Raw genomic sequence first — 19,107 nt, 5'->3', positions numbered from 1 at the left:
AAAAAAAAAAAAAAAAAAAAAAAAACATCACCATTAGAACCGAAAATGCCCACCCTAAACTTTGGAGGCATCTCGTTTTTAGGTAAGAATTTCGGGAGCTTTTGCGGGTCATCCCTTCTATAGTGCGAAAGAAATGCAACGTTTTTTAGGGATGTTTTGGCTCGTTATGTATCGCCGTCAGCTTCATGGTTTTAAAACGCGTCTGTTAGTGACAGTTTCCACACTCGATGTTTCGTTTTACTTTCCAACCGATGTGTACCTCACAATCCACCCCCTTTTGAGGGCCCAACGTCCTCATTGGCACACCACACAGAGCACCATTTATAACAAATATTATCAGCTTTACCATATTATGTATCACCATCAGCCTTACGGTTTTAAAACGCATCTATTAGAGAGATGTTTCGTTTCCCTGTCCAACCGAAGCGGGATCTAACATATTTTCTCGAAAATAGATAAATTTTTAGATTCGATATCATTCCAGGCTTTTCATCTTCGTTCGATTTCTATTGACATGTTCTTTTGTAACGAACATAGGTGATGGGAACTCGAGAGTTCCTTTCGTTTCATCGTCAATGAAATTCTCTCTTCTAAATATATAGGAATTAGAAACATACGAGCGCGGGAGTGTATCGGGTCGTACTTGTCTTTTCTTAGCTTAAACACAATCCGGGTTTGAGGAAGGTTGAATGGCGGCCATTCCCTCAAGTGCTCATAGATGGCGTAAGAGTAGAATCCAGAGGAGTTACGAAGCATTATGAACCTGAAAAAGGAACTTGCATAAGCTTTATTTTCAGGTTATTATTCAAAAAAATTGGGTTAATTAGGGCAAAAGTTGAAGCCACCTTTTGTCTATGTTTAATGGAACCTCCTTGTCCTTAAATGAATAGTTCCTTTTGAATGAGAGCTCTATTTGTTCCTCATTTTGCACGACCACTTCAAATTCTTTTCCTCTCATCCTGAAACAATTTTAAATATTTAGCACGTTAAAGCAATTTAATTAATAAAAGCTTTAAAGAATATCGTGTAATAAGAAATATCTTAAAATAAATTTAAAGAAATTAATTAATTAAAGTGCCCATAAATTATTTATGTCTATAAATTAATCGTGAAAAAATTAATTTTTTTTTTAATTTAAAAGCAAAATCATGCTTTCCAAAGTTCACACGTATATTTAAAACCGAGAGTTTCATATTTATTAATTGTTAAAACTTTTTTTAAGGTTGCTGTTAAAACTTTTGAAATTAAAATTTTAAATTAATAATTAATATGAATTCTGACATACTCGTCGAACGTTCCTGTCGTTCCTGGTGTGCCAGAGTTCCACACGAGGTCCCAGTACCTGAGTCATATACTTCATTCATAAATCCGAGTTGTTGGATGATGAAAGTCACAAATCGGCTAGTTTAGGGACTATTGATGGGTTGATAATCAAGAAATACTCTCTGAGGCCTTTTGGGAAGCCGAGAACAAAGTGATGAGAGATTAGGCTCAAAGTGGATAATATTATACTATTGTGGAGAGTCGTGTTCGTCTCACACGAGTAACCATATGGTTTGGAATTAAGTAGAAAAATGATAAAAGAGGCATGATAATTGATAGCAGTAAAGGAAATCAACCCTCTATGAGCCTCTTTATCACGAACTTCTAAAACGTTGTCAATGCTGCTGTATTTTATCCCTGTAACATTCCCATATGGCTTCGACAGTGTCACTGCCAGTATACCATTGTCCATGACTACCTGCAGCCCGAGCGATTTTGGGATGGTTAAAATCATCATTCAAAATCAATTACTTTTAAACGTAATTTTCATAGAAATGATTTTGAACGGTTAAAAAACATGTTTTAAAGTGATTTTTACCATTTCAAAATTAGTGTCAGAGAAAGAATTGTGACTTACGTGATGATCGTGAATATCCAATTGGAGTATCGACTGATCGGCCATTCTCAACAAAGGCTAAACCCCAGAAGTTGTTGGATTTTATGAAATGACAACATTTTCAGTTAGGAAAAGGCAATATTTATAGTGCCATTTTTTGTTTTGTACATTTAATTTCAAAACTATGAATCTGGGAGTTGAAGGAAAGGATGGGAAGTTGGAAGACTTCAAAGAAATTTATTTCTTTTGGTTAGATTTTTCTTGAATAAAAGTTTTAAGTGTTTTCTAATCTACTCTCGACAGCACAGACAAAAGAAAGATGAAAAACAGCATTCCTTATAATGGAGTGAAAACTTCTCCTTAGCAACGTGTTTTAAAATCGTAACGCTGGCAGAGATACGCAACAGCTCAAAGCAGATAATGTCTACTAGCAGTGTATTTGAACTGTTACAAATGATATTAGAGTTAGTCACTGAACAGTACGGACAATATCTATCAATGAGTTTTGACTACTGCAAATAGTATCAAGTCTAGTCACCAGATCCAATATTTGCTAGCGATAGGCTTGGACTGTTACATATGATAATAGAGTTAGTCACCGAATAATGCGAACAATATTAGAGCCAGTCAACGGACAGTGCAACCCCAAGATAAGCGATATTCATTGGGGGAGAGAGCATCGTTTGGGGGGACATTTGCATCTAAGCAAGCAATTTAAGAAGTGAATTATTGGAAATAGCTTCAAATTATAATAATTTTAAAAGTAGTAAATGAGATATATAGATTATTATCCATGTCAACGATTTTGCCAGTTTATTTAACAATTATTAGTAATAATTGTTAAATAATATTATCAATAACAGAATTCGACTATTTTAAATTAATCAATATGCATCCAATTGATCTCGAGTGACATCATCAATTATAAACAATATTAATAATAATTATCAACAAAATACTATTTTGGTCACTAAATTGTTATTTGATATATAATTGAATTTTAAAATATTATTTTTATATCTTGGATTTTAAATTTAATTTTTTTTTAAATATCTAGATTTAAGATTTCTGTCTAAATTTTTAAAAATACTGACTTTTAAGTTATTAATATTAATTATTAGTTAATTAATTAAAAATAATTATGATAGAATAATCAATTTACTAGTTTTTTTTCTCTCTAAAGATGGATCAACAACTTTTCATAAACAATAACATTTTTAATTTTATATTTATTTTTTTCTTCTAAGAATTCTTCTGTAAATAAATAAATTCATAATTATATTAAAAAAAAACAAAGTTTATTATTCAAAAAGCAACCACGTGGCAAACAGGTGGAACAAAAACACAAGTCGGATTGAAAAAAACATTAAAAGATTAAAATTTAATGTTGTCTCCTTCCTAATTTACCTCCGATTATTAGTATTATTATTATCATTATATAAAAAGAATATATATTATTCTTATAAAAAAAAAAAGTTCTGACAATGGCAGATTCTAAATTCTTGACATTTAAAAAGTAGCAATTTTAGGAACAATTATATTTATCTCTTAAAAAACCAAATATTCACAAAATGGGAACTCATTCAGTACGCTAATAACAAAGTGAAAAGTAAAAAAAAAATCGCTAGGAATTAAATTTGTAAATTAAATTTACTTTTTCTTCCCACGTAATTCCAACGAACATAAATAAAATCCCCCAAAGAGCAGAGGAGGCAGAGCATCAGGCCATAATCAAATTATCCGCCCATGTGTTTCATAAGTTTACAGCAGTGTTCTGATATTCTTGCTGCAGAAAAATGGAAGTCGTAGGATCTATGGTAAGCTTACCATCGATCAGTGCACGATGTTGCTCTCGGCCTTTCTCTGGAAAAATAGCGATCCTAGTAGAACGGCAATGCCCGTTATCGCAATAGTGAATATAAGACGTCGGGTAGAAAACTCCTGTGGCTGTCTTCGTCGAGCGCCTCGATCTCTAACTTGATCTCTTTCTGGAGCTGCCCCCACATCCCTTCAGATACAGTTTAGAATGATTAAGCACGTTATTAGAAGATAACAAACTGAACATATAGAATAAGAAAAGTTATGAACGTGAGTAAAAAACTGAGGGTTGAGTTCAAAGTTGTACCACGAATCATACCCACATACTATAAGTTCATTCGATCTGGTATATTCCTAACCGACCCAGTATAAATTGGAAGCTAACCCTAGTGGCAGCATAGGCACATCGGTGCGCCATGTAACGATGCTAACCTTCGTCATTCCGTTGAGAAGAAGGAAGAACAAAGAACACACAAATTACAGGGCACTCGTGTACAATACCATCAAGACTCATTTATTGCCGAAGTTTAAGTTTACAAAAGACCAGGGAGATGTTTTCAAATAAAGTGCAAGTTTCAGATTTAGCACTTGAATCCATGGAACTCATCTTGTGTGAGATCCCACATCGTTTGGAGAGGGAAACGAAACATTTCTTATAAGAGTGTGGAAACCTTTACCTAGTAGATGCATTTTAAAACCTCGAGGGGAAGCCCAAAAGAGAAAGTACAAAGAGGACAACATCTGCGAACAGTAGGCTTAGACTGTTACAAATGATATCAAAGCCAGACATCAGGAGGTGTCTCAGCGAGGACGCTGGTCCCCAAAGGGGGTGGATTGTAAGAACCCACATCGGTTGGAGAGGGGAACGAAACATTACTTATAAGGGTATGGAAACCTCCCTCTAATAGACGCGTTTTAAAACCTTGGAGGGAAGCCTAGAAGGAAAAGGGAGGTTACATCTATAGTTGTGAAAAGGTTTGGTTTTTCCTTGATGAGTGAAGATTGAGACTGAAAAGTTCAGATATTTAATTTCAAAATGTATTTATAGAAGTAACAAATGAATACTAAGACAGATTAAATAACCAATTGATCAACATTAATTAATATATGATAATGAAAAGAGAGGGCAGAGAAATCCATGGAAGAGGGTATCTAAAATTTCCATGGTTTTCGATATCCACAAGAAGAAAGCCATAGCCATAGGATAACTATACAGAACCTTAAACTAAGCACTACCAACTGCATATAGCATCAAAAATCGACATTCTATGGGGCTCAATGAGAGATGGCAGTCATCAGTATAGAATAAGTTGAATACTTTCAAGAATTGCAAATTGAAATACCTGGAAGATTCAGCAACGGTATCTGCAGCTGTGACACCCTTGCAATTATTTTCATGGCTATATCGTTCTCGTAGTCTGATATATCGACGACACAGATGACAAAGTTCGGTCCGGTTACCACATACTTCCTGTACATTTGAACCACCAACAAAGGTATAACAGGGAGATCGCTTTTGAAATTCTCATTTGACTACAAATTCAATATTTGTCATACCTGATGCTCAGCCAAATCTACTGCTGGCAATGGGAACTCGCAGAACTCGCAAGTAACAATCCTTTGAGGGCAGTTTTCGCCTTTATGAATGGCTAAAATGTCCCGTTCCATGGTCTCGCTACACAGCGAACAGGAAACCTGTCCAAACATAAGGTCATAAGCACTTGAAATTCCAAAAAGTAAGAGTAGTACCACTAATTCTTATCAAAACAGTCTTAAGAGAGAATTTGTATGCTGCAGAATCTTCTCAAGGCAATCTAAAGAAAATATAATAACCCTCAAGCTTAATGTTATGCTTTCATTTATGCACTATAGAATATGAATGCCATGGTATTTACTAAGTTTGAAAGAAAAATCATCGTACGGGAGCATGAGTGTTCAGATAATGTTCCTCCGCATGTCTTTTAGGAACCATATCGCCACATATTTTACATTTTTCTAGATTCCGCGCGCAATGAACAGAATGCAGATCGATATTTGCCGACGGAATGTCTCTGCCGCTGTAAATGGAGAAATAAAAGCATTTACCATCCAGATCATCACAATAGAAGAACAACTGCTAGGAAAGGGATCAGATAACAAATTCATCACGAAGAAGAAAAGATAATCAGGCGATTCAAATTCTTACCAAACAGTTCTTTTTCCAAATCAAAAAAACAAAATAACGATCCTGCCTTGGCAGATTTGTGCCTAAATTGTATGAGAGTTCTATCCCCCAAAACAATCTAATCTCAAACACAATTGAAAGGAATAAATCGAAATTCCGAAACAATCACAAACGATAATCGCGATTGACAGAGACATCAACAAAAATCAACGCCAGAAATAAAATAAATTGAAATAAAATTTCTAATCAAGAGATCTCTTGCCGAAAAAAAAATATATATATACACATCCGTCCAGAATTACAATACCAGTGATTGCATATGCTTGTGGTCTCTTCAGATGCAACTGCCATCGTGACGGAAGGTAGACGATCGTCGTTCAAGGTCCGATTATGTCAAAATTAGGGGAATGAGAATTGAAGCCCTGCAGAGAAATTTGAGGAGATCAAAAAGAGGATAAAATGGAAAGACTCTTAGATTGAATGAAAATTACAAGAAATTGTAGTCGCGGATCGATAACTTTTCGAGGACCGACTTGTATTCAAGTACTTCAATTAAGTGAATGAGTTTCAAGAACGAAGACCCTCACCCACCCTTTACCAAAGGAGAAAAAATGTTCGTTCAGCGTCTATTAAATACTTTTACCATTCCATTATATATATATATTATAATTCCCTTTCCTTATGAGAATAGGAATAATAAAAATAATTATTAACTAAAATAAATTAATTAGAATAAACTATAGCTCAACTGCTTTTCCATCCAGATACATTTAATATCGCTTTTAAAATAGATTTAATGTAACTGATAATTTTGAAATCATAAAATTTTGTAAATATTATTATTTACTATTTATCTAATTTCATTAATTCAAAATTTATTTTCTAAGATATTCCCAATTTATCTAATCTCATTTATCATTTTTAATTTTTAATTTAATTTTTTTTCGCTTATTTAAATTAAAACAAAAATTTGTTGAGATTTTTTTTTTCATAACAATTTTATTTATTTTTATTTGATTTTAGAATTTATATTTAACATTACATTAAATTTTTTGTTATAAAATATTATTGAAATTATTAAAATGTTTCACATTTTTTTAAATAAAAATAATGAAAAAGTATATATTAAATTTTTTTAAAACGAATATTTAAAAATCAAATAAATTTATGCACGGAATTTAGTATCAATCCTCATAAATTAATATGTATTTTGAACATTGAAATAGGAAGTAGATTACTACCCATTCATGAAACGATCCTAACATTACTCATAAACATCTTTAATATATATAAATTATCACTAAACTATACCCGTTTTCATCATAATTATTTTTATTTACTCATTCAACCACATAAAAGGATCGTGAAGGTGTTACGTGTGCATAGATACATAAAATATGAAATAATCATAAGCGAACATTAATATTTTCTTTTTAAAAAGAATATGGGCCTACGGGCTGGGCCTAAACTCCATTCAAGCCCAATTATTTTTGGCAAATCTCCTCTTTGTTAGTGTGAAATTATAATTTTAGAAAAGATTATTAAAATATAATCTTAAATTGAGAAAATAAAGATACTATTGATTAAGTTAAATTAGAAGGTAGATTTGAAATTCAAAAATTCAAGTTAATTTATTTATTGAAAATATTGGTAAAAAAAAAAAAAAAAAAAACACAAATGATATTTGAGAGAGAGTAATAATAATATTAATAAATTAAATGGAGAAAGGTAATGGTATATATGTTCGTTTTTCAAGGATGGATGATTTCGTAGGAATAGTGGATGAACGGGGATCCGGAATGTGAGTTGGAGAAAAGGTTTGAAGACGTGACACGTGGGATTTCGGGATTTCCCAATTTTAGAAACCTTAAAATGTTCAAATAGACACTGCTGTTGTTTCCATTATTCTTCCTTTTCCCATCCGCACAAAAGAAAGTGGAGGTGCCGACGTGGCCCACGTGATGTGACTGTCTTCTTACCACGTCCCTAATTTAAATAATATATGAATAATAGAGAAACTTTTCTTCCCATTTTGCGTATTGTACTTATTCACGGTGGGGTTCTTTAGTGGAACGTCAGGCTTTAGCGGCCGAAAAAATTTACCCAAAATTTTAAACCATAAATATAATTAATTATAAAAGTTGGCAATAGATTTACTTTCATATTTAAATGTTAGAAAATTGGAAACAGTAAACATTAATAATATATAAGGTAAAATATGGTTTTATAAGTTACCAATACCATTAAATTAAATACACGTTTATTTATTTACATTATTTACATATATCCTCGGTTGGTTTTAATTAATTATTTAAACTTTTCTATCCTTTTAATTTTATTTTCTAATTATAAATAAAATTTAAAATTATTAAAAAAAAATGAAAATTCCATAGGATTATTCGTGTTTATTTAGAACTATATAAAACTTTAAGATAATCGTTATTTTTTCTTATTTATTTCATTTACATAATCAATTTTTATATTTTTTTATATCACATCTATCCATGTGAATGAGTTATAAATAATGTCATGCTTTCAATTTTTATTTTAACTACAAAAAAAATTATATATATATATATATTTTTTTTTACCATTTTAAAAGTTTAATAATTTAAGGTATAATTGAGATTTTAGAAATTTACTCAAAAATTTAATAGTAATTTCTCTAGTTTAACAGTGTCCGTATCCTAGAGCTATAGCCCCACGCGTAGATGATCAATATCACGGACGACTCGAACTTCGAGTAAAAAAACAGATAAATATGTCGAGATTTGATTGGGCCACGTGTCCTAAATATGAAGTCGCCTGTGGTTTTTGCCACACTAGATAAAAACCCCAGAGTATTCACAATATAAGGACGCAGACCCTTTCCGTATATGGCGCTGTGCAGATAAATGCTGTGAATCTGTTTCAGTACAACGCTCAGTAGAAAAGCGTTGATTCTGTTTGATCTCTCTTTGTCTTGATTCGTACCAGCTCCGCACTCAACCGCAAAAGTAAGTTACCATTTCCTGGAAATTTCCTGCGCATTTTCTCTCACGTTCTTTCATGATTGCTTCGCTTTTTCGTTTTCATGTCCGTCGTTTTTCATCTGTTATCGGAGTATTTTCTTCTGTTTTCTTTTTGATCGCATGCCGTAAATTCGTATCTGTATCCTTGATGTGCGATATCGAGGAAAAACAAAGTGTTTAGAGCCTTTCTTTCGTTTCCTTTTTTAGATTTTGTTGTGATCTTCTTTGTAGCTTGTTACTTGTGAAATTTATTGGAGTTTCGCTTATTTTCTGTAACTTTCTCCGAAAAATGGATAGAAGAAACGAGTGGCGGATCTAAGCATGGGGAGATGCAAGATTGTAATTAGGAGGATCGATAATTCGACGAGCAGACAAGTGACTTTCTCAAAGCGTAGGAGCGGACTGCTGAAGAAGGCGGAAGAACTGGCGATCCTTTGCGACGCCGATGTTGGAGTCATCATCTTCTCCAGCACTAACAAACTCTACGAATACTCCAGCTCCAGGTTCTATATATTCATCTTCTGCTTCTTCTACTGTTTGCCTCTATTTTCTTCTGCTTTTTTTCAGTCTGAATAATTGCTTCATTTCCGTACTCCAGTATAATAGATTAATACCTAGTGCGACAAGACATTGGTAGCATCGCTCTATTTAATTTATCTAATTTTTATTCATTTCATTGGCGAGTGTGCACCTTGAATCACGATTATGACTGATGCTTTATCGTAAAATACGACGTGTGCACACTGAGAAATAGGAATTCTAGAGCCGTAGTCTTTTGGTTTCAGGTCAATCTTTGTTCGTTTTTGTTATTTTATGAGGCTCAGTTCTGTCATTTGCTTTAACTATCTATCGCAGAAAATTCTCCGGTTTCAGCTTTAAACTACTCCGCTCATAACCTCGATTGGAATAGCAAGTGTCCTTAGATACTTAATTAGTTTATGCCTCGCTTTAGGATGAGTTGCAGCGATAATAGATCTCCAGTGTTGCAACATAAGTATCATCAGAACAGGTGGTTTATAATCGGAAGTGTAGGGTTAGAATGCTCATCGGCATTTTTATCAGAGAGGCATGTGGCTTATCCGAGAAAATTGATGCTACTTCTGAGAAATATAGTTAGATCATGCGAGGAAATATGTACATTCTCTTATAAGTAATGAGTGCATTAACTCGACCGATGGAGATGAAGGTCGTGCACGATCTGGAAGCTGGATAACCAGATCGTTTCGCACCATATAATCAGTTTCATTGTAACGGACGCCAGGTGAAATTGGTTTAACAATTGTTGGAAGAGTGGATTTCTGTGCTAATTTTAGTTAAAGTGGGATCTGCACGGCCTAATTGATCCGTCAATGTAGCTCCATCTATGCCTCCCGAGTTGGATACAATAAAATGGTCAACAGTACACTATTCCATCTGTAACTGTTATAGTTCGACTCAGAATTAATTCTAAACTCAACTGTTGGAGTTGAAGGACCAGATCTTATATAAGGTAAGAGTGTAGAAATAAAAGAAAGCGTAGTTTCTGACCTCACATTCATAACTACTTACGGTTAGACCTTAATGCCTCCTTCTGTAGGTTCAAAAGTGTTATATTCTCAAAGAACAAAGAAGCATGGTTCGAGCAATAGCTTTAGCCCCTAAGGATAACCACTTCTATGAAATAGGATAAGGCATGGACAGAAGTTCGTCTGGCTGTCTCACATAGTTTGCATGTTGTGTGGTTCGGTTTGTGTGTACAGTTTACCCTTGAGAATAAATTTTCTAATTTTTGTTTTCTGCTTTTAAAATAAATTGCATTCGAGTATTACATTAAAAGGCGGTGCAGATTTTTTGTCTTCTTCTTGGTCAGTTTTTTTTTTTTTTTTTCGTCCGATTTGTTTGTCGAAAATATATTTAGATTTGTTCATCGAAAATACACATTCAAGTGAAAGATATTTAGATTGGCCATTAAGTTGGACAGTTGAATATCATTTCACAAGCTATTTTTATTGAGTATTGGTTATTTAAAAAAAAAAAAAAAAAAAATCTTGGTTTAGCGTATAGTCTCAACTTTCACTTGAATTAGTCCCCTCTCTCTCTCTTTCTCTCTCTTTTTTTTTTCTCTTAATTACAAGCTTTCATACATTTACCGAAGTATATATTTTGTTTGAAACTAGAGTAATGTTACTAAGGTCTTTTAGCTGATCAATTTTATTTGCTATTTCAATTGAAAAATAATGTTTGGTTTTCCCTTTTCTTTTTTTTTTTTCTCTTTCTCTTTCTTTTCTTCTTCTTCTTTGTTTTTTTTCTTTTTTTTTTAAGAAATTTGGAAGAAATAGTATATGTATATTGAGAAAAAGAGAAAAAAATGTATATGTAGGAGTGAAATAGGAAAAAATTTAAAAATCTGAGCACAATACACAACACATAACGATTAAGGTATTATCTTTAATCGTGATTTTCATAGTGTCTTTCAATATTAAGTCGGTTTAATTCAATTCAGCTAGTCATCTCCACTTTTTGTGAATCATCATCTCACTCATTAGAAACTAACATCAATCCAATCACTCTTCATGAACCTGTTCTCGTTATTTTATAGCACGTTAAAAAAGTTTATAAGATTTAATTCTCACGTAATTAGTTATTGAAATTTGAATGTAATTCAATTAGAACTTGTTTACAGTACCTTAAAGTCAACTTAGAATTATTTTGAATTCATATACAAGTCATAAAGAACGAACTATCAATTCTTACCTCAAGTAAAGATATTCGAACTAAAGGAGCTATCTTTAAAACTCAAAGTAGTGGACTACTCTATGTACCCTCTTCCTCCATGTCACGTTGACGAGTTAGTAAATTTTAGATTTATGATAGATGGGGTCCTTCCAAGGTGTTCTTGAGAGGGATCATCCTTTCAACTTTATTCGCTCACAAAAAGCTGATCTATACGAGGTACGAGGAGAGAGAAAAGGTGAAGGGATTGTTGGATAAATGGAAAAACTTAGATGTTTAGCTGTCCAACCTACTTTCCAGCTTCCACTAATAATTTTGCACAAATATGCAAAAATTTAATCAAACTTCCGGCTTTTTTTTTTTTTTTTTAATTCCTAAAGAAGGTTGGATTATTGATTGGTCAATGTCCAATATATAGATATATATTTTGGAAAAAAAGTTGGAATCTTAGGAATATTGTAAATAGATAGTAAATTTATATCAATCTTCCCCACCATCCCCACCTTTTATCTCTGTTTTAGGGTCTCCACAAGTCTAACCCTTGAGAACCTAGAGAACCTAGCTACACGTCTAAATGTTGATATTTGGAGACAGTGAAGTTATGTTAGTCTTTAACATAAGGAAAACTCTCACGTATGACTAAAGAGAAACTACACTAGTATTCTTTTTTTAAAAAAGAAAAGGTTTTAGATAACTTTTAAGAGAACTATTTTTAAGAGAAAATCTCCAAAAATAGTAAAATACAGTTAGAAATTTTAAATATAAGAGAGAAAATTAATGAAAAATATTAAATTACAAATTAAAGCCATTAAATTTGTGTCTAAAAGATTCATGAGAAATGTATAGATGAAGACTTAATGAATTTATTAAATATTAAATATAAAAGTAAATCCTATGTTTAATAGGATTCTAATTAAACTTTTAAACTTTTGTTATGATCTATTAAAATAAAATTAAAACTTTAGGGATTTTAAAATTTCATTAAATAATCTAAAAAATACCAAGTAAGCACAAACGTAAAGGTGAAGACTTAACACATAATTTAACTAATGAATGTATGATATTATTATCATAATACATTTTTTAAAGTTTATTAGAAGTGACATGACAGAATGTAGAAATTAATCATTGCATCTCATTTTATTGAAATTATTTTTAAGTTTCTGTCTTGTATTTTCTTTTTCTTTTGATATATTAGTAAGGACATATTAAAACTTTTATTATTTTATTTATCATTTGATATAAATTCTATTTTTTTCAATGCATATGCACTTTTAAATCAACAATTTAAATTCATATTTTAAAACGATAGTATAAAAAAACTTTAAAAGTAATATTAGATTTATGATTAAATATCAGCAAAATTTTAAGAATAATTTGAAAAACTTAACCTAAATTAATTAAACGAACCCGCCCTACGTTTTCCAACCAATTTGAACATATTGTAAATAGATGTAAACTTGTTCTCCAAGGCCTTAAACCTATACAATTCATTAAAAAGGTATAAAATAATTCTACAAAATGTATTAAATAGAAAAGATCCTTAGAAGTGCCGAGTTACAAGTTACAAAAATCTAAATGGGGAAAAAGGTCTATTATCTAAAGAAGGAAAAAGAGAAATCAACAACCAATCTCTGATTACTACACGTACCATATAACCAAAAAATAGGTTATTTCTCCCTGATAAAACAAATAGACGAAATGAGGGGAAAAAACATTTGAAACCACTTCTTCCCAATACAGCTTCCTAAAATCATAGCCAGTATCAATAATAAATGGCTTCACTCTTCCCATTAGTAACGGCTATTCTAAAAGCTCATATCCTCATAACAGCTAATGAATTGGAAATAAATATTTCGATTTCCAAGTTATGGTCTCTTTTTAAAAACAAAAGAAATAAATATTTAATAACTTCCTAACAATTTCAATTACATTTGAATTCTTAATCTAATTCCAAAAACAAAATAAATATTTTAAAAGTTTTCAAAACTTAACTTGATCAAAGAAGATAACAAAGCAAAAAAGAAAAAATTATAGATACAAGAGTTTGCCTACATAAATAACATTTGAAAAAATTGTTACATTTTTTATTTATAACTTAATTTTCAAAAACAAAAATATAAAATCAAATGATTCTAACAAAGTCTTAGTTTTAGTTTTGTAAAAACGGTTAAAAAAGAAAGAAGTCATATGTTAGAAATCAAACTTGGGGGAAAATTTTAGAGAACTTTCAAGTAGAGGAGATAAATAAGCACAAACAATTTAGAAGAGAAAACTTAGAATGAAAAAAAGTATACAGATAGATATAGAAAAGCAATAAGAGCAACACCAAACATAGACAGAGAATTAAGAGAAGAAAAAAGGAAATTGAGAGAACATATAAAAAAAAAAAGAAGTCTGCTTACGAAAACTTGCTTCATTGTGTTTTTCAAAACTTTTTTTTTATAATTTCAAAAAAATTTCAAATTGTAAGTTGTGATTATCAAACAAATTTATTTTTCAGAAAAGAAAAGAAAACGCTAAAAACAATGGAAAAAAATCACGTACTTGTAGGATAACACCCGAGTTATAGAGGCATATAATGAAAATAAGAAATAAAATATAAAAATAAATTCATCATAATTATAAAAAAAAAAAAAAAAAGTATATACGCTGTTTAAAATTTCTCAAATATTCACAGAAATGAAAAAGATAACAATTCAGATTGACTTGAGGAAAGATCACATAATATCACATCATTACATGATACAATTATAGGAAAGATCACATAATATTTTTCACCAAGAAAAGCTAGAGCTACATATATTCCAAGTGTCTAAATTTCATTTCATGTTTTATGAGTTAGGTTCTTTTAATCAGATCTTAACTATAACTAAATATTAAAATTAATCAACAAAAATGGTGGATACTCATCGTCATGGTATTAATTGAGAAAAAATGGTTTATGGTTTAATACTTCAATGTTTAAATTTAATAAGTTGGACCTGCATCTAAAAATATATAGCGAATAAACAAATTATTACCGGCCAGATGCATTTATTCTTAAAAAGAATAAACACAATAAAAAGTTAAAAGAAAAATACATGGAAGTTTATTTTGTTAAAAAAATGTAAAAGTAAACAATCATGTTCTATTATCATGTGTGTATATAATTTTTATCATACCATTTTATCTAGTTGAAAACAAACTATTATTTAAAAAAAAAACACTTGAATATGAATAAATAACTTGCCAAGTACAAAATTATAAAACACTTGAATATGAATTATCTTTTCGATACAAAAAGTGAATCTTAAAAAAAAATCAAAATGTATGGCCTAGAGTTTGTCAGATTTTTTTAATACAATTTTTATCATTTTTTAGTCTAGTATATATATTGACTAGTAACATTTTGATGAATGATATATTTCTAAACTAACAAAGAATATGATTTTAGAAAACAGAAAAAACTAAAAACACAACTCTTATCAAATTAAAATATATATATATATCATCTAACAACTTGAACAAGTCAAAACATGCTTATCTGGAGAGCAGTTTTCTATTTTAAATTAAATTAGGTGTATAGAGATCTTCAGGAACGTCTCTTAGGAAGAGCAAAATTTGGGGGAGGTTCCCTTCCAATTGTTTGAAAAACAGTGAACCTCTCATTGGCTTTTCTATATCAGGTTGTTTAGATAACCGTAATATCAGGTTTGTGTTTGACCTCCAATCCGTCTTGGGGGGGGGGGGCTTTAATTTAGCTCTTCTTCCATTTTTGATCGGGTCTCCATTCGTCTAGGCACTCTCTATTCGCTTAATTGTGGAAGTTGGAACTGGAGTTAACACTACGGACCATATGGAAGAGGAATTCGTCCATATCGTTGGGGTCGTAGTGGTGGATTCTTTAAAGATAAGTACTTGAGGATCTAAATCATATACTTTGGCCATTTTATAAAGTTCTTTAGGAGTCCTTTGATTTTGGCTTGGCTTGTAACCGAATTATTGTTTAATGATAAGCGTTTTGTTTATTGGGTATAAGAGACAATATCTTTTGTGCGTTGCTTGTTTTTCCATTTTATGGGGCATTTTAACTTGAGAGGAGTAGGAAAAGATTTCTGAGGCGTAGGCCCTAGGAAGAAATTAGGCCTCTCACCAAGTTTAATGCCCCCCCGTTTTCATTAATGTTTCTAAGAATTGTTGTAAATATTGTATAGGGCCCATGTAATTGGTTCAGGTTTTGTTTTGATTCCTCTTCTTTGGCTGCCCTTTAAAATTGCAGATGAATCCATTCACGACGTTATGAATATATTCTTTATTTACCATCTTCGAATTGCTAGAGTCAACGGTAATTGTTGTAGACCTTTAATGAACCAATGAGAGGGGTTTGGTTTATTTTTGTGAAGATTTCCTAAGACTGGGCCTTTTGGTAACAAGAGGTTTTAAGACTACATCTCTTAGCCTGCCTTGAAATCTTAATCTATTATCTAGGAAGAAACCTTCATATGAAGAAGTCAAGGTGTGAATTTCTCTTATGGGTATGTTTGATGTTTGTATGCTAACTGGTAAGGGCAAGGATAGATAGGAGAGCTTGAAAGTTGTATACCTGGTTCCTTTCATACAAATCTCATCTCGAGAATCTTTATATTATTTCCTATTTCTTTGACTTCCTAAGTATGAAGCTTTGAGGATTTTTTACATAAGAATGAATGAGGCTCTATGCCATTAAGACCATTTTCTGCGCATTGTAGATAGAAGGGAAGGGAATGGAAGATTCTTTTTAATGAAGAGCAGGTCATTCGGAAAAACTGAATTTTTGTTACCTCTACTAATGCATCAGTCATATCCTTTTATAAATGCTTGTGGTCTTGAGATGCGTACAATTCCTTCCATGAACTTACAAGGAATTTGTTTTTGATGTTTGTTTGTTCTCTTGAGGTTTGGGTTCAGTGATTATCTCTTGGTGTTATGGGGTCAGGTTTTTCTATTTGGTTGAGGAATCTTAGTTTTTCCTCTATTTTTCTATTTGGCTCTGTTTTCAGGCCTTTTGTTTCAGAGTTCTATGGTTCTCAGACGTTGTCTTCTTTGTTTTCTGAGGGCGGCCATTGAGGTTGCGTTTGGTTATTTAGACTCTTTCTTTGCAAGTTTCACTTTGTTTTGTTTGCTCAAGTGTTTTTGTTGTTCGTTATTGGGTCTTTGTAATGGTTCTGAGTGGTTTGTGCCAATGGAAGAAGATTCTTGCAACTCCTTTAGCTTTTGTCTTACAGTTCTATCTCGTTGATGAAGTTCCTATGTAAAACAGAAGATTTCCCAAGTGAACCTTATAATCATAATTTTCTACGAGATACTCTTATCTTTAATTTTTTTTTTTGTCATGTTTTCAGTTTAATGAATTTCTCTGTTTCTGTAACTAGCAAGATGATTGGCAAAACAAAGAGGGTAAAAGAGTGCACCATAAATATTCACATAAAATTTTACGTTAACTCAGATTAAACATTCTAGGGTTTAAATCATACAACTAACACATGGAAGATTTAAGAATATGTAGGCATACCTGACCGATGAGTGCAAGGAATCCTTTACTTTGAGCAACTTGACACTCCATAGTGTAGATACCTAAAATTTGCATCATTCAACTGAAAGACATTTTAAGTGCATGATGCATGCCTCTACAGATTAGAAAAAACAATATATTCAATTATCAAAGCCCCATTCGCTAACCTATATCACCATATAATAAGTTAGGCAACAAAAGAAGAACTGGCTGGCACTAAAATATTCATGGAGACACATTGAGAATTAGGTTTCATCATAGGTCGCAAATTTGTGTTTAAACTCTCTATCCCACCTCTTCAATTTAATTGCTGTTCATACTCTAATATGAATTCATTGATAAATTGTAAATTTCATTGCTGACCTATGTATTGTTTTGAACATAGTTCTGAATATTATTTCATTGCCATCTGCATAATAGGTGAACTTGTTAAAATTTACTTGTTTGAATTAAACTTTGGATATTGTAGGATAAACTGGTCGTTGGATTTAGTTCAGGTTTTTCTTTAATGAAAAGATTCGTTCAATTGTTAGGCAACCTTATTTACCACCCCTCTAATGTACTCATGCGACTACAAATTTCATTCTACCTACCAGCAAATTTGAAGTTCTTCCATAGAATTCTGAGGAGAATCTTGAAAAGGTAAAGAGCCTATTTTATGAGATTAAGAGTTTAGGTCTATCTGGGAAAACTAGATTAAAAGGAATCTAGGAGTAAATAGGGTCATCCTATTGACAATGCTCGCAAGGTAATTGTTAAATTTTCAACTTTCCATGTCTTCCCAATAAATTTTCATTTCTTGCAAATATCATTATGTTTTTCATATGATAATCCATTTATGAAATAGGAAGAGGACTTCCATCTCTAACTCATGGATTATTTATTGTATTACCAGCATGAAAACACTAATAGAACGATATAATAAAACAAAAGAGGAGCACCATCAGCTTGGGAACTCGACTTCTGAAGTCAAGGTATTCTTTAGCACAAGAACTATTATTTTTCCTTTCCTCTGGATATCAGACATATTAGCTAAAGAATCATGTATGTTTGTTGAAACACAAATTACTAGATTTCCTATTAGTAAAGATTCTGATACGATGATGACTAATAGGTATTACACATCACAGTTATTGCTAGTACGAGTATGTTGTGGAATGTGGGGGTGGGGAGGAGAGGAGGGTTTAGAAATTTGACTAGGATAAGAAGAACAGACCTAGTGAATTACTGGCTTTGCTATTTGCATCCAGAATGATTGTGAATTTGGACGTATTAGTACCCATCGATACTAGTGTCAAGGTGATAGGAACATATTTATACCTCATTGAGACAAACATTAAAATTATATATGCAAATTATTTTGCGTAAAAGAGATGTTACACAAACCTTCTATTTACCTGACATGCTGAAAGAAAGATCCTAGACAACAGTCGTGAGAGCATGAATCTGGGATTCTTGAGCGATTGATGTTGCTGAACAAAATCAAACAGATGATTCAGCATCTAAGTCCAGAGAGATAAAACAAAGAGCAGTTCGCATAAAAATAGCAATATGACAAACCTGAAAAATGTATTTTTTTTGTTTGTTATAATGAAATGACAAACCTTAAAGTCCCCCTTGCATGGCACAGCAGCCGCCGGTTTTTGTCCCTTCGTTGTTTGCCGGTCGGTTTGTTGGTCGTTTCCGTCACCGTTTACCCTCATTTCTTCTCTCTTGCCTCGTTCAACAGCTCTTGGTCCCACTGCCCTTCTCCTCCTTTCCTCCCAGCTTTCATTGCTTGCCACCACCTGTCATCGTCCCTTCGCCAATTGCTTGTTACCATTCGTCAATTGATTCCATCACTCTTCAATGGTCGTTCTCTTTTCGTTACCCTTTCCTCTCTTGCTGCATTCAGCAGCTCTTAGATAAAAAAAGAAAACAATATAGAAAAAAGGTTCTCTCTATTGTTTTTTTTTTTTTTTTTTTTTTTTTTTTTTTTTTTTTTTTTTTT

At 31.9% G+C, this 19,107-nt stretch overlaps 4 protein-coding genes across 18 annotated transcripts in view; 1 reads left to right on the top strand and 3 right to left on the bottom strand.

Moving 5' to 3' along the window:
- The window catches only part of LOC111443196 (probable rhamnogalacturonate lyase B), a 6,897-nt gene extending 4,908 nt beyond the window's left edge, over positions 1-1,989 (bottom strand). The window contains exons 1-5 of the mRNA XM_023080905.1: positions 1,901-1,989; positions 1,620-1,741; positions 1,286-1,342; positions 846-959; positions 644-763 (exon numbers count right to left, since the gene is read on the bottom strand). Coding sequence (XP_022936673.1) covers positions 644-763; positions 846-959; positions 1,286-1,342; positions 1,620-1,741; positions 1,901-1,945 — 458 coding nt within the window. The 5' untranslated portion in view covers positions 1,946-1,989. The remainder of the gene's footprint in view (positions 1-643; positions 764-845; positions 960-1,285; positions 1,343-1,619; positions 1,742-1,900) is intronic.
- Positions 1,990-3,500: 1,511 nt separating this feature from the next.
- LOC111443198 (XIAP-associated factor 1-like) lies at positions 3,501-6,478 on the bottom strand. Its single transcript, XM_023080908.1, has 6 exons — positions 6,353-6,478; positions 6,169-6,283; positions 5,619-5,754; positions 5,255-5,392; positions 5,041-5,168; positions 3,501-3,887 (listed from the first exon to the last, which is right to left on the bottom strand). The coding sequence occupies exons 2-6, from the start codon at positions 6,210-6,212 to the stop codon at positions 3,713-3,715; spliced, it is 621 nt and encodes a 206-aa protein (XP_022936676.1). The 5' UTR covers positions 6,213-6,283; positions 6,353-6,478; the 3' UTR covers positions 3,501-3,712.
- Positions 6,479-8,748: 2,270 nt separating this feature from the next.
- LOC111443302 (MADS-box transcription factor 23-like) overlaps positions 8,749-19,107 on the top strand; it is a 13,690-nt gene continuing 3,331 nt past the window's right edge. For 4 of the 7 annotated variants that reach the window (XR_002710464.1, XR_002710463.1, XR_002710462.1 and 1 more), the window contains exons 1-3: positions 8,749-8,857; positions 9,170-9,375; positions 18,013-18,091. Coding sequence is in view for 4 of the 7 variants with exons in the window: in XM_023081064.1 (XP_022936832.1) it covers positions 9,194-9,375; positions 18,013-18,091 (261 nt within the window). In the remaining 3 variants the exon portion in view is untranslated. Of the gene's footprint in view, positions 8,862-8,920; positions 9,046-9,169; positions 9,376-17,605; positions 17,760-18,012; positions 18,092-19,107 lie in introns of those variants that run through there. The other 3 variants (XM_023081065.1, XM_023081066.1, XM_023081068.1) reach the window with 3 other exon arrangements.
- The window catches only part of LOC111443303, a 12,815-nt gene continuing 6,712 nt past the window's right edge, over positions 13,005-19,107 (bottom strand). For 2 of the 9 annotated variants that reach the window (XR_002710466.1, XR_002710465.1), the window contains exons 4-6: positions 18,722-19,001; positions 18,504-18,589; positions 15,828-18,405 (exon numbers count right to left, since the gene is read on the bottom strand). Coding sequence is in view for 1 of the 9 variants with exons in the window: in XM_023081069.1 (XP_022936837.1) it covers positions 13,226-13,331; positions 16,231-16,233; positions 17,118-17,179; positions 18,515-18,619; positions 18,722-18,820 (375 nt within the window). In the remaining 8 variants the exon portion in view is untranslated. Of the gene's footprint in view, positions 13,332-15,827; positions 18,620-18,721; positions 19,002-19,107 lie in introns of those variants that run through there. The other 7 variants (XR_002710472.1, XR_002710471.1, XM_023081069.1 and 4 more) reach the window with 7 other exon arrangements.

Source organism: Cucurbita moschata, unplaced genomic scaffold, assembly GCF_002738365.1.
Source record: "Cucurbita moschata cultivar Rifu unplaced genomic scaffold, Cmos_1.0 Cmo_Scf00005, whole genome shotgun sequence".
NCBI classification, from domain to species: domain Eukaryota; kingdom Viridiplantae; phylum Streptophyta; class Magnoliopsida; order Cucurbitales; family Cucurbitaceae; genus Cucurbita; species Cucurbita moschata.
The sequence above is the reverse complement of the archived record's forward strand: the minus strand, read 5'-3'. Positions and strand labels throughout refer to the sequence as shown.